At 34.8% G+C, this 17,885-nt stretch overlaps 1 protein-coding gene across 3 annotated transcripts in view; it reads left to right on the top strand.

Moving 5' to 3' along the window:
* LOC107666150 (protein CBFA2T2-like) overlaps positions 1–17,885 on the top strand; it is a 47,247-nt gene that overhangs the window by 17,613 nt on the left and 11,749 nt on the right. For 2 of the 3 annotated variants that reach the window (XM_016457326.1, XM_016457328.1), the window contains exons 2-7: positions 10,066–10,209; positions 11,711–11,952; positions 12,036–12,125; positions 14,493–14,674; positions 15,997–16,244; positions 16,325–16,410. In XM_016457326.1, coding sequence (XP_016312812.1) covers positions 10,066–10,209; positions 11,711–11,952; positions 12,036–12,125; positions 14,493–14,674; positions 15,997–16,244; positions 16,325–16,410 — 992 coding nt within the window. The remainder of the gene's footprint in view (positions 1–10,065; positions 10,210–11,710; positions 11,953–12,035; positions 12,126–14,492; positions 14,675–15,996; positions 16,245–16,324; positions 16,411–17,885) is intronic. The other variant, XM_016457327.1, reaches the window with a different exon arrangement.

Raw genomic sequence — 17,885 nt, forward strand, 5'->3', positions numbered from 1 at the left:
GTCACCGCCTCTACTACCACGACTCCTAAAAAAAACGTTTTCATTCCGCGTCGCCCCATCAAGTTCTCGCTGGATCCGCTTCTCTGCTATCAACAGAGGAACGTCTGTTCTTCCGCAACAGACAACAAAACTTTTTGGTTGTTAAAAAAAAGGTGCGCTCGTTCAAAACAGTTGCGTTCGATCCTTCGCTGGCTGTGCTGATAGTGTCTTGTAGTCCTCCAAATTTAAGGATAAAACACATTTAAGCACTGTTTCTAGTGTTTTCGACTTTCTTTCCATCTTTTTTTTTTCAATTTAGACCTTTAAAAGTGATGGTATCAGATGATAACATGATTATTTTTGAGTATTCTTATATTATTACACTACTGTTCAAAACTTGGCAGGATTATGTAATGTTTTAGAAAGAAGTCTCTTCTGCTCACCAAGGCTGCATTTATTTAATCAAAAATATATATAAAAAAATTGCAATTGAAAATAACCGTTTTCTATGTGAAAATAATTTAAAATGTAATTTATTCCTGTGAGGCAATGCTGCATTTTTCAGCCTCATTACTCCAGTCTTCCGTGCCAGGATTTCAGGATTATTTGAATCTTGAAAAAAAGAACAATATTTATTTAAAATAGCAATCTTTTGAAACATTATAAAAATCTTTACTTTCACTTTTAATCAATTTAATGCATCCTTGCTGAATGAAAGTATTAATTTCTACTTACTGACCCAAAACTTTAGAATGGTTGTTCAAAGGTTTGGGGTGGGTATAAGATGATGTAACATTTTTGAAAGCTTTGAAAGTCTCTTCTGCTCACCAAGGCTGCATTTATTTGATCAAAAATACATAAAAAAATTGTAAAATATTATTCAAATTCAGAATAACTCTTTTCTATTGTGATATATTTTAAAATGTAATTTATTCCTGTGATGCAAAGCTGAATTTCCAGCACCATTACTCCAGTCTTCAGTTTAAATTGTAATTTTTTTGTGGAAACCATTCAAAATTCTTTAATGAACGTTCAAAAGAACCGCATTTATTTGAAATAGAAATCTTTTGTAACATTTTTAATGTCTTTGCCGTCACTTTTGATCAATTTAATGCGTCCTTGTTGATTAAAAGTACTATATAGTGATTATAGTACATCTACAAAAACATACCAACAAGTACCGTTGCATATGAAAATGTCACACACACACACACACACATCTGTAGAGCAGCTGTTGAGTCACGCTGAAGCAGGAAGTTTCACATTAGCTCTGCTAAAGCAACGCTAACTGTCGTCTTGTCATCGAGACGGCGGCTGATCCGGCCGATTAGCCTTAAAACAACCGTTTGTCTGTTGCGTCTGATGGAGCGGTGTCTGCGGCCATTGTCCCACTTTGACCTGCTGTGTGGTCTGAAGGTCTGCTGGACATCACAACAGTCACTAGTAGCCCTAGTGAAGATGTAGCGCTGGGCGACTTGTGCTCGATGACCCCGAACAGCTCTTTGTGGAGGCCCTCAGGGGCCCTGGAGGAGTCTGGCTAGAGACGTTTAGTCTATAAGGGCCCCATAATTAGAGAAGATCTCAATAGAGCTTGACAGAACACTTGCTGTGCATGTGAGAGTGATGATTGTATCAAAAGCATGATACTTTCGGTATTTACTGTAGTACTGAATGATTAGTGCATCAAGGAATTCACATCATACTCTTAAAAGAATGCCATTGTAAATTCATTAAAAAAGCATAGTACTCTTATGGAACATTTTTGTTAGGATTTTGTATCAAACCTTTATTAAGGAAGTTATTTTACTATTATTTTTGTATTTATTAATATTTTTGTATTTTAAGATTTCATTTGAATTCTAGTTTTAGTCATTTTGTTATAAATATTACTATTTAACCTTATTTTTATTCTTAGTTTCAGTTTTAGTAATTTTATTATGTGATTTTATCTCCTTTTTATTACCATTTTATTAGAAGTATTACATGTAATTTTATTTTAGTTTTTTGTTTTAGTAATTTTGTTGTGCTTTTGTCATTTTTATTAGTTTTATAATATTTCTATAAAACTTTGTTTATTTCAGTTTTTATTTTTAGTTTGTTTTATAAATGTTGTTGTGCTTTTATCATTTTATTAGTTTTTCTTTAATATTTCTATTGAATTTTATTTTTATTTCCGTTGTTTGTTTAATTTTTAAACAATGTGCTTTTGCTATTTTTATTTATTTATTTTTTCATATAACGTTTTCTTTCATTTTCAGTTTTAGACATTTTAGTTACCCTCACAAGTATCAGCTGATAGCACTTTGATATATACCGTGGTACTGTTCGATTTTACCATGGTATTCAAATGCTACATAACTCACATATTAGTGCCCATAAGTGTCAAATATATTGTGAAGATTTAGTCCAGGTAGCTGACAGCGTATTGTACCAGTGTATCTGGACTGGAGTATTTTTCCTGGTCCAGGAGAGTTTTGGCTAGAAACGAGCCCTATATCAGACCAGATGTGTGTGTGTGTGTGTGTGTGTGTGTGTGTGTGTGTGTGTGCGCCAGAGAAACACACTGACATTAACATTTCAACAGGCTCTTATCGAGTCCCACAGCTTGCTCTCTGTGTTTCTAAAATCAAGCGGAAGCAGCCAATCAGAGCAGCCGCTGAGTGACCGATTGATCAGCCGGCCAATCAGTTAGTCCCACAGAGGTCAGAAGGGCAAGGAGATGCTTCCGATGAGATGAAGGACAGTGGCTTTAGTCATGACACACACAAGCCGTTTCCAATTTGACTGTTATCAGGATGTCAATAATGGATCCTTCACTTCATCACGCAAATGTGCAAGTGTGTGTGACTGTGTGAAGTCCTTCTCAAACAAAAACAAGCTGTCTGGCATTCATGAAACTACATCCACATCAGGCTGCAGCGATGAAGAAGTGGAAGTAAATAAATGAAGTGAGATTCATGCTGAAAACAAGTGGAAATATCTGCCAATAGCAGTTAAAATACATTTATTTTTGACATGTATTCTTCATATTTGAAGCAATTTTACTTCCCAAGCCAATGCATTTAGTTTAGGTATGTTTAGATTGTTTTATTATAAAATAAGACAAAAATAGTGATTCATAAAATGATTTTGTGCACATGGTGCAATGATAGTTTAAGAAGTTTAAATATTTCAGCATTTTTTTTTTTGAAGAATACCATGGTATTTTTTTCAAAGTGTTCTATGTACCATGGTACTTTTTTTGTTAAGGTTTTGTCATTCTAATATGGAAACTATTCAAAAAAAGTTTCAATCACTAAATCCCTTTCTATAATCATGTTCAATGTCAGTAGTTAATTAGTAAAATATTTTTTTCCAGATAATAATAATAATATCTAGACGGTATTTTGTGTTCACCATGTTCAAATGCCATAGTATTTTTATGCTACTGTAAGTTTAAAAAAAACAATTAAGTACATCTCAAATGTACCTTTACAATCCAATCGTCTTCAAATGCTAATTAATCACTTTGACTTTAAGCTCATTCTGTTAATATTCACTGAAAAAAACATTGGTGTAGGATTTATTTCTTAAAAGCAATTTTCACTCAGAAATTGCTAGTAAATTTCAGTTGCAAAGAAATGGCGAGTAACACATTGAACTAAATGTAAAAATTTTGAAATAGAAAAGCTGAATTCGTATTTTTGTTTAAAATGTACTTCATTATTCACTTTGAATTTTTTTTTTTTTTTACAATATAACCTTCTAAAGATCTAAATGCTCCAGTAAATCCATTCCCAGTTAATGCACTTGAGAGATCTGGATGATCTGAATGGGTTTGGCAAGTCAATGAATTGAGGGTCAGACTATGCATGTAGTTGAAGTGACTGACACTGATGAGCTCAGGGTCAGATCGATGTGATGATTTCATTAAAGAGATGAGAGGACTGAACATGAACAGCATGCGTGAGGCTTCGACCTGTTGCTGAGGCGAGAGAGCAGCAGATGTGTGTGTGTGTGTGTGTGTGTGTGTGTGTGGACTGATAGGCACCAGGTGCAGCTTTTGTTTTGCCTTCTTTTCTTTAACTTTCCCTCCCGCCTCCCTCTCCTCCTGTCAAACTCCTATTTTCCTCTTTCCCTCCCCACTGGAACATTTTAATGCTCTTTCAGAGCTCAGGAGACTTCATGGAGTGATATCGGTTATGTTTCTTCAACTTAAATTCTATAAATCAGACAATAGTTGGAATATAGAGCTATGAAGTGAATGCAGAGAGCAGCTCAGGTCATTTGAGTTTTGAGTGCAGGTATCTTGGCAAACCCGAGCACAGTTTGAGACGCCATTGAGATCTTTTTATACATGCATTTTGTTGTTTGCCTTTAGCATTATTTTTGCTGTTTGCGACTCGTCAGAGTTTAGACTCTGTATCACACAATTTGGACTTGTTCTCTCAATTGCAAGTTATGTATTGTGATGAAAAAGATGTTAACTCGCAATTCTGAGAAAAAAAGTAGAAATTGTGAGATGTAGCCTAAACTAAATTTTTTGAGAAAAAAGTCCAAATTGTGAGATATAAACGTGCAATTCTGAGAAAAAAAGTCAGAATTGTCAAATAAATATTTTTTTTAATTCTATGATAAAAATGTGAACTGTGAGACGTAAACTTCTGAGCATAAAGGTCTCAACTGTGAGATATAAACTCACAATTTTGAGAAGAAAGTCTGAATTGTGAGATATAAACTTGCAAATTTAAGAAATAAAACACCTGAATTGTAATATAAACTCACACTTCTTAGAAACAATTGTGAGACATAAATTTGTAATTCTATGAAAAAAGTCTGAATTATGAGATATAAACTTGCAGTTTTGATAAAAAAAGGTCCAAATGGTGACATATAAAGTTGCAATTCTGAGAAAAAGTCTGAATTGTGAGATATTAACTTGTTAATCTATGAAAAAGCAGCTGAATTGTGAGATATAAACTAACAATTCTGACAAAAAAAAAAAAGTCAGAACTGAGATATGAACTCGCAATTGCAAGAAAAAAGTCTGAATTGTGAGAAAAATTCACAATTGTCTTTTTAATATTTTTACTCCATGGCAGAAATAAGCTTCCATAGACAAGGGCCCTTGAGATTAGGGCATCTGAGGAAGTGTGCTCTGTGATCTGTCCTCTGCGGTGGGATCTGGACACAGGTGACTGTCGGAGACTCCAGCTGTCCTTCACACCCCCATCAGCTCCATATGGTGGAGGAACAGAAGGAGACGGAGGGGGAGGGAAACAGAAACATCCGTCCTAGCTCTTTCTCTCTCTCTCTCTCTCTCTCACACACATAATAATGATCCGATAGCTTAACCCTTTTGTGTCCGAGGCTGCAAGCAGCTCTGTGTGGGTTTGTTTTGCTGATGTGTGGCTGGAGGCTTTTGTCCCGCACTCTTTAAATGATTTCTAAACACTCGGTTTGGCTGCATTGAAGCGCTTTTAATGGAAATTCATATATCATTTTAAACAAAGACAGGCCGGGCTTTTAAATCAACTCTTTGTGCCTCAATGTTTAACGTTTTGGGGGAGTAAAGCTCTTTCAGATGGGTTTGGTTATATTCTCAGAGTCAGCAAATGTATTCACAACCAAATCGGCACAGTTTATGTTTTCATATGTTTTAGGAGAAATCAGTGAGGATATATGCATATCCATCTTCTTGTCAGAAATGTTATAAAGAACATCTCTCATGTTTAGAAATGAACCTGTTTTGAGGAAAAAATTCAGAATTGAGAGATAAACTCGCAATTGCAAGAAAAAAAAGTCTGAATTCTGAGATATAAACTCACAATTTTGAGAAAAAACGTATGAATTGTTAGATATAAACTCAAAATTCTGAGACGAAAAAGAAGAAATGAATTTAAAAATGCCTGAATTTAAGTAAAATTTGAATTGAGGTGGCAAACAGGACGCAGAATTGCAATTTGAATGTAAGAAAATAGAATTAAAAGGAATGTAAATTCATACAACTTTTTTTTTAAATAGATAGAGGGATACGATAGATAGAGTTGAAATCAATTAATTATTCAGTTTCGCATCATTATATAACAATATTTGACCCGGAATGCATTGTATTGACTAATCAGAGAGCTAAATATTAAATGTTTAGAGTTACATAATAATTTGAAATAATTAAAAAAATGGAGTGAACAAGAACTTATTTCAGTTGTTTTGCATAATGAGCTTTGTGACGTTTATGTATTCATTTCAAATATTCCTAAATAGGCATAAACATAAATCAAACAGTAATATGCATCTATGCATAATATGTGTACTTTATGCATTTATGCATAAGCAAATAAACATACTAGTTATTAATTAATCTGTGGTGAAGCTATGATTAAAAGTTATATATGTGACCCTGGAGCACAAAAGCAGTCTTAAGTCTCTGGGGTATATTTGTAGCAATATACATTGTATGGGTCAAAAAAAAATGTTTTTCTTATATTTATTTTTCTTTTATGCCAAAAATCATTAGGATATTAAGTAAAGATCATGTTCCATAATGATATTTAGTAAATTTCCTACAGTAAATATATCAAAACGTAATTTTTGATTAGTGATATGCATTGCTAAGAACTTCATTTGGACAACTTTAAAGATGATTTTCTCAATATTTAGATTTTTTTGCACCCTCAGATTCCAGATTTTCAAATAGTTGTATCTCGGCCAAATATTGTCCTATCCTAACAAACCACACATCAATGGAAAGCTTATTTATTTAGCTTTCAGATGAGGTATAAATCTCAATTTCAAAAAATTGACCATTATGACTGGTTTTGTGGTCCAGGGTCACATATAGGATGCAGCTTAAAGTTTCTCAGCATGATGAGCTGTGTCAGAAGACCAGCTAATATTGACAGTGGCGTTCAATAACAGCAGTAATTAATTTTTCCTCTTTATTGGAGGCGGTGTGTAACAGGTGGCAGTCAGAGGAAGCTGCGCATTTGCTGTTAGCAGATCAATATTGATCCGCACAGATATCCTGGAGCTGTGCTAACAGACCTGTGTGCAGGAGGAGGTGTGTGTGTGTGTGTGTGTGTGTGTGTGTGTGTGTCAGGTGGAAGGCATGGATGCCTCTGCCTCGTTGACCTCGAGCAGTTCAGTGACTGATAACCAAAGAATCCAAACCTGCCTTGTGTCCCTGAAACCACGAAAAAGGACACATTTAAGAGCTGGAAGTATCTACAGTTTGAATACACTTGATTTTTATAAGCCTTCATGTATTCATTTCAATTATGCATAAATATAAATGCATAAAATATGCATAATATGCAGGTTATTATCTAAAAATTAAAAGTTTTGTTAATTGTTTTGTTAAAAGCTGAAATCAAATATGTTTTATTATTCCAGGACTGTTTCCTGGAATTAAGTTAAAGCACTAAAATTACTAACTGTAAATATATAACAATTTAATTTAAAACTATACTAAAAATGAATTAAACAAATAGTAATATTAAAAACTAATAATAATGACAAAAGCACATAAAATTACAAAATAAATTTAACAAATTAAAATGAAAACTGAAAATATAAATATAAAATATTAATAAAAATATAATAGCATATCAATAATACTCAAATAAAATTTTTCGAGAGTCATCACAATGCTCATTTATGCAATTTATAGTATTTATATTCAATACAATGTAACGATATGCATGCATGAATGGCTATTTTATACAATATTTACACCAAAAAACAAGATTGAATGATTTAATTCATAATCTCAAATTATGTGATCTAGCCTGATCAGTCTAGTCGATGTATTTTGATATTTTATAATAAACTTGACTCCAATCTGATTTTAGAGCTGTAAACTTTTATAAAATATTTTTTAATCCATATTACCAAAATGTAGCTTGACTAGTAGAACTGTGTCTTGTCTTAGGTCGCTAGTGTTGGTTAAGCTGTAGTTCTCCGCAGGTGTGATGCTAATCTCTGCTAACAGACGGTGGATACCGGAGGGTTTGTGTGCATCCTATGGTGTGGCACAAACCCAAATGGCTGGGCTTCCTGTTTCTCCCAGTCCTTCCCGCGTTCTACTTCCTGCCTCCTAGGAAGGAACCAGGTGTACATGGAAGGGGAAAAAAAGCTGGCATGTGATTTTTTCAGTCAGGCATTAAGAGGGGCAGCCTGAAGGACCCGGAGCAGGGCTCAGGTGCACTCGCAAACCACAAGATCTGTATCTATGTGTCCAAGCGCGTGTGTGCAAAAGTGTATCGCACCTGTGACTGCGCCGCATCGATTAGTGGGCTAAGACGATGGTTTGGTTGGAGTCACACAATAAAAACCCAAGAATGAGATTCATTGCAATACATCAAATGAGCTTAAATTGCAAAATGCAATCCTTCAGCATTTGATTTGTCCTTCAAACATTGATTTGAAACATATGGAGGACCGAACTTGCAGAAATATGCAATAAATGTATAATAAATAATAATAATGATAACATCAACAATAATAATAAAGAATACAATAAATAATTAAATGTAGTAATATTTTTTTTTATCTTTATCTTATCATTTTAAAATATTTTATATATTATTCTGCAGGTTTTGTCCTCCATAGAAACGTGATTTGTCTTATATTTCTGTGATTTCTTTTATTTAATGCAGTGCACCACAGTGTTATTTTAGTATCAATTATTTACAATTATTTATAGTTTTATTTTATTTTTTGATTTCATGTTTTCACATTAATTTTAGTTAAAGTTTTAGTAATTTTATTGTGTGTTATCGTTTTTATTAGTTTTGATTATTTTCTTATTAGTTTTGGTTTATTTTTTATTGTAGTTATTTTAGTACTTCAACTTAATCTAATTAAAAATGATAAATGTAGCCCTGGCAACTAGCTACATAAAAATACGTTTTATATATAGTTAGTTTATTTTATTTTAAGTAACGGAAATATTTTTTAAGGATTTAGTTATAGTTAACTAATAACCCTTGCACACAACTCAAAAACATCAACAAATAGAGTAAAATAGAATGATATAAACAGCATATTAACTTGCAAAATGCTTTCAAAAAGTTTTCAGTTTTGTGACAAACTCTTCTGATTATCACGACTGCAGTGAAACGTAGAAATGAAGCGCTATAACAATCCCATTAAAAGCCGCCTTACTTTTCATTGTTAAGTGGAGAGACCCATTTAAAATCTATACGCGAGAAACACATTCACTGCATTAGTTTCCCATGAATAAACGTTAAACAAAACACGCTTTTCAGCGAGAGAAGCCCCGTCCGTCTATGAAAAGTCGTCTGGTAAGAAGCGTTTCATGACCTTTGACAACTCGATCTGTGTGGGTCTATTAGCCGCCTTTGTAAAAGCATTTCCAGCGGTCTGATATACTCCAAATGAGGCCGATAGCTTCTCTCACGGCTCTTGTAGAACAATAGCGCCTCTGATCTACAACTTTTGGGCCTGGTGGTCCATTCACAGGCAGAAAGTATGCGTTTAGCCCTTGACGGCTTTTGTGAAGCCTAGTTAGCGAGCGTGAAATGGCCCGATTCTCCATTCTTAAGCGGGCTCAATGATCATCCTTTCTTTCCCGAGGCCAACCTGGTTCATTTGCACTTCAGCTGTCGGGACTCCACGGCTCTTAAACAGGGGCAGAAAACATCTGGTGTGCAGCAGAAAGGACAATGGGTTTAGTAAGGCTGCGAGGGTTAAGATTAGACGAGCTCGGGCTTGGAAATTTACGCCGCTTTTTTAGAAGTTTGGGCTCAATTGGATTGTCGAGGCGTCTTTAAACGTGAATTGCATATCAATGCATCGATTGCATATCAATGCATGAGACACAATGACTCCATTTGTGTTTGCATCGTTTGCCCTGGTGCTTCTGGGAATGCTTTGGGTTGCAGATGCAAGATGAATCTAGTTAAGAAATGATTCTATGGTGATTTTATGTCAGGACGAATGAGATCAGAGATGTTCTGCTGCCACGAATCCGCCGCACTTTATTGGGTTTTAATGGAAATCTCTACATGAACAAACAGAAATGTTCATGATTAGGAAGATAATAAGTGATCTGTCAATCTCCAGCTCAGTCTCTCTGGTTTTCAGACAGTACAGAGAAGAACGTTCCTGCCATGCCCGGTTCCCCAGTGGATGGAAAGACTCATTCCAGACCAACCGTCTCCGTCATGCCCCCTCTACCCTCCGTCAACCCCAGCGGACCTCGACCGGCGGCCTTCTCCACCACAGCATGTGAGACCCGCACACAAACATGCATGCTATCTGTACTATGCTGTATGTGGCATTGGCACTAGTGTGTCCTATAGGATGACATACTACCATTTCTGCAGTATGCATACTGTGCACAGGATTTGAATTTTCTGTGTGCTTCAGCATTTGCAGTATGTAGTGTGCAGTTTGCAGTGTGCAATGCACAAAAGCAATTTCAGACATACTTAATGAGATCATGTGACAACAATGTAGCATATAAGTTGTTTGAAATTTTCATTGTGGAATCATGCAATCTGTTCCACATACTATTTTTTTTAATAGTAGGCAGTATACAGTATATACTGAAAAATATTCAGTAATATCCACTCCCAACATATGTTCTAATTAAAGTTTTTTTTTTTTTTTTTAAATGTTGCTGAAACAGATACGGATGCCATAGTTTAAGTGTATATTGAACTGAAAAAAAAAAATTGGTTCAGTTTAGCTAATGCTTAAATAACCTATTGCATTTGTCAACATTTGTAGTATGCAGTTTGCAGTATGCAGTGTACTTGACTTGACCTTCCATTTCCATTGTGATTGATAAACCACAAGTGATTACAGATGGATTTAATGAGGTCATGTGACAACGATGTAGCACTAGTTGCATAATCAGTTATTTCCACTCCTACTGGTGAGGTTTTGATGATTTTTCGTAAATGCTGATAAATCAGAGAGAAAAAAAATCAATGCAATTGATGTACACAAACAGCAATTTTCTTTATGCATTGAATACCCGGATAGCCTATTTGTCAAAATTGCAGTATGTAGTATGCAATTTACAGTATGCAATGTGTCATCCATTTCCAGTTTAACACAAACACAGATGCCCTAATACTGGCATATAATCTTTCACCAGAGAAGTACAGTACTTTAAATGCATAGTAGTGCATTTACATTTCATTATTTAGCATGCATTTGTATGCAAAACAACTTAGAATGAGGGGGGAAAATCATTTAACCTACATTAGCAACTAACTGCAGTACCAAAATACAAAGGAAAACCAGAGTAAATGTTTAAAATGAAAAGAGTGGTTTTGCTGAAAGAGTTTTTTTTATTTTTTATAACTGTGCCTTTATATATTATAGCCATAAAAACAACACTTCACTCATTTTTTTGAGCTTGCAGGAAAATGTATGTGGTTAAAAACAGGGGTATTAACTAAAATTAAAATTTTAAAAACATTTTTGTTAAATTGAAATAAAGCTGAAATAAAATAAAACATAAATACGAGATGGAAAAACTCAACATTAAACTAAAAAACTAACTGAAATAAGTTTAACTGGAAAGAAATAAAAACTAAAAGAAAAATAAAACTGAAATTGAGCATAAATAGTAATATAAAAAAAAAAAGACAAAGGCACATAAGAAAATTAAAATAAAAATGGAAACATAAAATAAAAGGCAGTTCAAAATATTAGTAAAATATTGATTAATTCTGTGTTTGCAGATCATTGCTAAGCACATTTGCTCTTTCTGCAGTGACCAATGGGATCAATCACTCCCCGCCGATGCTCAACGCCATTCCCTCGCCGCCTCAGCGCTACAGCAATGGCCCTTCATCATCATCTTCCTCCTCTCTGGCCAACCAGCAGCTTCCAGCCACCTGCGGCGCGCGACAGCTGAGCAAACTCAAGCGCTTCCTCACAACACTGCAGCAGTTCGGCAACGACATCTCGCCCGAGATCGGAGAGAGCGTCCGAAACCTGGTGCTGGCGCTGGTGGTGCGTCCCTCACACACGCCTTTCACGAGCACCGTTTGCTCAAATGTGAACCAGAGTTAACAAGCGATGTGTTTCTCCCACAGAACTCCACCGTCACCATTGAAGAGTTTCACTCCAGACTGCAAGAAGCTACAAACTTCCCCCTGAGGCCCTTCGTCATTCCCTTCCTGAAGGTAAACGGCCAATAAAGCAATAGTTGAGCTAAAAAAGGGCAAATCTGTATTCACTCGCCCTTGTTCCTATTGTTAACCAGGGCTATTATAGTTCACTAAAACAAAAACTACTCAAACTTTTTTGTTGAATTGAAACTAAATAAACGAAAATAAAATAGAAAATTGGGATAAAATAGTAAATGGGAAAAAAGGAAATAGAAAAAAAATAGAAAAATTTAAATAAAATATAAAAATGAGATGGAAACAATTAAAGTTAAACAAAAAAAACTAGAACTGAACTAAACATAAATTGAACATAAAAATTTTTTTTTTTTTAAATATTGTAATTATTTAAAAAATAAATGTAAAACTATTAAAAATATTTTTAAAAATGTTTAAAATAAAAAGTCCATTTGAAAGCAGGAATGTTAATTTGGGGATTTTAGTGAATCCCTGAAAAGATATTTAGGATGAAACAGATGTGAAGCTGCTTGAACGATTTTAACTTGAATTATTTAAACAATTTTGTTGAATAAAGCTGAACTAAAGTTAAATATAAATATGAGATGGAAACACTAAATGTTAAACTTGAACTAAAAATCAGAAATAGATTGGAAAAACTAGTTGTTGCACTAAATTACTAACTGGAAATAAATAAAAGCTAGAACTAAGCTAAAAAGAAATGGAACCCAAATAGTCATATTTAAAAAGAAAAGAAAAGATATTATAAATACTGAAAATATTAAGTATATTGAAAATATTTAAAATAGACAGCTGCACAATTTGATGATTTTATGATAGCATGCACGACAGGGATGCTGAACGGAGAAAGTGGAAGGTGTCTCGTGTTTCCTTTGGTAATTTACGGAGCAGACTGAGACTTCCGAGAATTCCAGGCGGTCGGAAGTGTGAAGCACGACTATAAACCGTTGCAGGTTTTTACAGGCTGCGCAGCATATGGAGCTCGGCAGCGGTTAACACAGTCGTGCCGAATATATGCCCACGCAAAAATAAAAGAACGTGAATGGCAGGTGGCATATGTGAGAGGAGGACCGAGTTAATCATGTACAGAAATGTTTGTCGTACTGCTAATAAAAACTACAGAGATGCTTGTCCTCATTTAGATGTGTTTGGAAATCATTTTAAAGCTTCCCAGATCATTTTCTTTGGATATCATCAATACTAAAGTGTTTAGGGATGAAGCCTGCTCACAAACAAATCATTCTTTTGATGTGGTTCTTTTTAATGATTTAGTCAAAACCAATTTGTGAATCATTTCAACAGTGTAAAACTGATATATTGAAACCATAAATGCTAAATTCATTAATTTTTTTTAACTGTATGTGGTGAAAAACAGGCTTATTGTGATTAAAACATTTATTAAAAACATTTTGTTAAATTGAGATAAAGTTGAAACGAAGTTAAAATGTAAATATGAGATGAAAAAAATAAACGCTTGCCATTAATAAACTAACTTAAATAAGTCTAAGTAGAAGCACTAAAATTACTCAGCAGAAATAAAACAAAAACAATGAAACTAAAGCCAAAATAAAAATAAATTAAACCAGAACAGTGAGATTTAAAATAATAAAGAAAAAATAGCACATTTCAAAATAACTAAAACTGAAACAACAAAAGGTAGTTCAAAATATTCAGAAAAACTCTAAATAATACTAAAATAACTCTTATAGTGGCTAACATCATAATCAGTATGTGACCAATACAACTAACTAAAAGCCATTTATAATATTTGATTTATAGCACAGTGATACCAGCAGCATTTATCCACGTTTTATTTAATGAAAATGCATAAAATGCTGGATTTGGAACCAAATTTGAGTGACAACCCGATGAATCACTAAATCATCAATGTTCAAATGAATTGGGCTTTCCAACAGTAACTTTAGCACGCTTTACAGAGAGATGTGTAAGTTAGTTTACATGAGGGAGTATTTTCCCCTTGTGCTTGCCAGAAAACAGTCTGATATTCTTCATATGTTCACATTAGTAATCAAACTCACATGCTCATCATGTAAGAAATGGACCGCTGGCTCTGGTTTGTTTCATCTCGCCGACTGTTTCTCTTCTCCGTTTCCATCCTGAAGTGTTTTCATGTGAAAGATTTATTGACGAGATGTTGGTGAAAAGAGCAAGCAGAACGTGCAGTGACGCTGAACAGACGCCGCGGCTCCTCCAAGTCTGTCGAGGAACCAATCCCTCTGACCTTTATCTCCACTCTTATCAGGAAAAATGCCAAAAATGTGCTGGTCAGACTTTTAAGAAAATCCCTGCAAAGTGGGTTTGATGGCTAATAGTGTGGCGTTCAGCTGATGTTTGTTGTGCGGTGAGATGTTCTGTAAGCTGGTATAAGCTCTGTTTCTCCTGCAGGCGAACCTGCCGTTACTGCAGAGGGAGCTTTTGCACTGCGCTCGAGCTGCCAAACAGACTCCAGCGCAGTATCTGTCCCAACACGAACACCTCCTGCTCAGCACCAGCGTCCCGTCGCCCGCAGACTCCACCGAACTACTGCTGGAGCCCAACGAGAGCAGCAAACGCCACAGCCCTAACAGGTACGAACGCATACACAGACGCCTGAGAAAGTAAAGCTCTCAAATAAAATCCCACGGCAGTACTATAGTAAAGTTATGGTATCAGATACCGTTACTTTATATATAAATGCCATGTTTTCACCATACAGTACAATACAAAACAAAACATATTTTTTGTTACTTAAAATAAAGCTGCAATAAAATATAAACATTAGATAAATGAAACTAAATGAAAACTTTTTGCATTTGCAACTAACTGAATGAAGTTAAAATGCCAAAATTAATAACTTGAAATAATTTAAGCGCCAGATTTAGTAACAGCTTGCGCCAGCGCAAAACGTCTTTTGGCGTTAAAATAGTACTGTCAGGATTTACTACAGATGCACAGTGAAGAATTATCGCTGAAAAGGCGTGGACACAGTTATTTTTGTGCATGATCTTATTGAATATGCATTTTTAGGGGTTCCCTTTCAGACGCAAAATTTATGGGAGGAGAGTATTAAACTGAATCATGCAACACGATTTACTAACGTTTGCGCTCGTCAATTCACTGGTATTTGTTAACGCCCAAAAAAGGCATGTCTTAAACCAGCCGCTAATTTTGCACTGCTCTTGGTAGCTTTCAGTGGTCATTATGGAAATGATCTGTCTGTGTTCTTTAATGTGCGCATTGTCAGTAAATCACACGCAGAATTTTCCCCTCCCATCGGTGCTTTTATGGAATTGCACTCTGCGCTAATTTGCCCTGTTTAGTAAATCTGGTCCTAAATCTAAAACTGAGTTAAAACTGACATAAATAGTAATATACAAAAAGAACTAATAAAACTGGCAAAAGAACATAAAATTACTAAAAATTAAACCAAAAACTGAAAACATAAAAAGAAACTAATTCACAATATCAATAAAACTATAATAGTATATAAATAAAACTAAAATAACAATAGCAATACTGTAAAATATATATATATATTTTTTTACATTTATGTTATGACCAAAAAAATAAAATAAAATAGCAATTCCATGGTAAAACATAGTATCACCGCAGTTTTAAGTACAAAAGAAAAGGAACCTGGTATATTTTGTACATGTCTAAAAAACATGGTATTATCCACGACAAATTGCCCAAAAATCAGGTTTTACCATGGTAAATTTATAAGTGTTATTAGGGATTTTTTTACCATTGCATTTGAATATATAACATGGCACTAAATGGTTGCCATTTTTAAATGTACCATGGTATTTAATGCAAGGTACTTCAGAAAATACCATGGTATTGTCATTGTGCAGGTCCAAAAGTGTTATTAGGGGTTTGTTTCTTATCTATTTGTAATGATTTACTCCAGAAGTAAAGAGAATGGATTTCATGAGCGTCCTCCCGCCTCCCTGGAGCCTCCTGCCAAACGAATCTGCACCATTAGCCCCGCCCCCAGACACAGCCCCGCCCACCCGCTGCAGCTCCCCGCCCAGATACACCCGACTCCGCCCCCTCTGCAGCACTACGCGCTGGATGACATCAGCACACCTCACCTGTACAGAGAACCGCAGCGGATCCTGGAGCTGAGGGAGCTGAAGGAGCGGCCGCGGCTGACGGGTAACAACACACGGCAGCACGCCTTTAACATTCATTTCCACATACTAGTGCATTTCTCATGTTTTTGCTGACGTTTTCAGGCAGTAACGGAGGCTACCGTGAGGAACCTGTGGTCCACAGACTGATGGACAGAGAGTGGGCTGAAGAATGGAGACATCTGGATCATGTAAGACAAATTCAATATCATGGTACAGAAGCAGTATTAAATGGTGAATATCACAAATCAACTATCAAGAATAAAATATAAACGTTTTGAAATATTAATAAATACCATAATAGTACACTATTATGGTATTTATTAATATTTTTAAGCTTTTATTTTTAGGTTTTATTTATATATTTTAAGTTCTCATTTTATTTTTACTTTAATATTTTATTTTTTGTTTGCTTTAATATTTCTTTTTAGCTGTAATTTATTTAGATTTCAGTTTTAGTCATTTTAGTTGCCAAGGCAACGTTTTTCCATCTAATACTTATATATTTTTTAGCTTAATTTTAATCAAAGAAAATTATTTTTAATTATTTTATTTAGTAACAACACTAACAACACTGATGAAGCTGTTTTTAGTATTTCTGCATTTTAAAATGGTATGATTTTATAAAAATTAAGCACATTCTCTGATTAAAAACTCCCATTATCTAATTATAATGAGAAATCTCATCCTTATTATTTTAATGCAAAACATACATTATTTAAACTGAAGTATTTATTCATCATAAAAGTATTTGTTACAATGCCTTTAATTTATGCTGATTTAAATAATTTTATTTCAGTTCTGAGAATTATCACTGACAATGAGAATTAGAAACATGAGAGTTTGGGAGGAAAATGTGTTTAATTATCCTAAAAATAATGAAAAAAAAATTTAAAATCGTAGTCATAAAATACGACTTCATTTGTGAGATTCATCCGGTAACACCATGGTAAACATTCAGGACCAAAAAAAAAACTTATTTAGATCAAATAAAATATTTTTGTAATTCACATATAATATTATATTAACTAAATAATATATATAAAGTTATAAGTTAGATTATATGTATATGCAAGATATTTTTTTAACTATTGTGAATTTGAGTCTTGTGTTCGAAGGTTCGCTATCTGTCGGTCACTTCGAGTTATGTCGTGATGACATTAGGGGTCTTACTTGGGAGCCCGAATCCTCTCTGATTAAAGGTAGGGTATGTAATTTTTCAAAAACACTTTAGAAAACTGATTCGGGCTGAAGAGCAAAACAAACTTGTAGCCAATCAGCAATAAGGGGCGTGTCTACTCGTGATGTGGAGGAGAGAGCTTTCAGTGCATGGGACGGACATTAGCCGAGCCGAGCGACAGAAAGATAGAGATGGCGGATAAAAAACAAAAGAGGAAAACGTCTGCGGAACGATAAGGCAAGAAGTAGAACCCGTGTAAATATCGGATCAGCTTTCCAGCGCTGGAAAGAACTCAAGGAGCGGAGGCCTGCGATCGGACACCGAGGTTGCTTCGTTTCTTCTCGATAGGTGAGTAACACCGTGTCTACAACAGCTAAAGTCTGCCTACACTGGTCGCGATCAAACGACCGTTGAAAACCATTTGAAATTTGTGTCAGCACGTCATAAATAGAACCCGGCAGCAGTTTTCTGTCAGGGATTTGTTGC

Source organism: Sinocyclocheilus anshuiensis, unplaced genomic scaffold, assembly GCF_001515605.1.
Source record: "Sinocyclocheilus anshuiensis isolate Anshui unplaced genomic scaffold, SAMN03320099.WGS_v1.1 scaffold447, whole genome shotgun sequence".
Classification (NCBI taxonomy): domain Eukaryota; kingdom Metazoa; phylum Chordata; class Actinopteri; order Cypriniformes; family Cyprinidae; genus Sinocyclocheilus; species Sinocyclocheilus anshuiensis.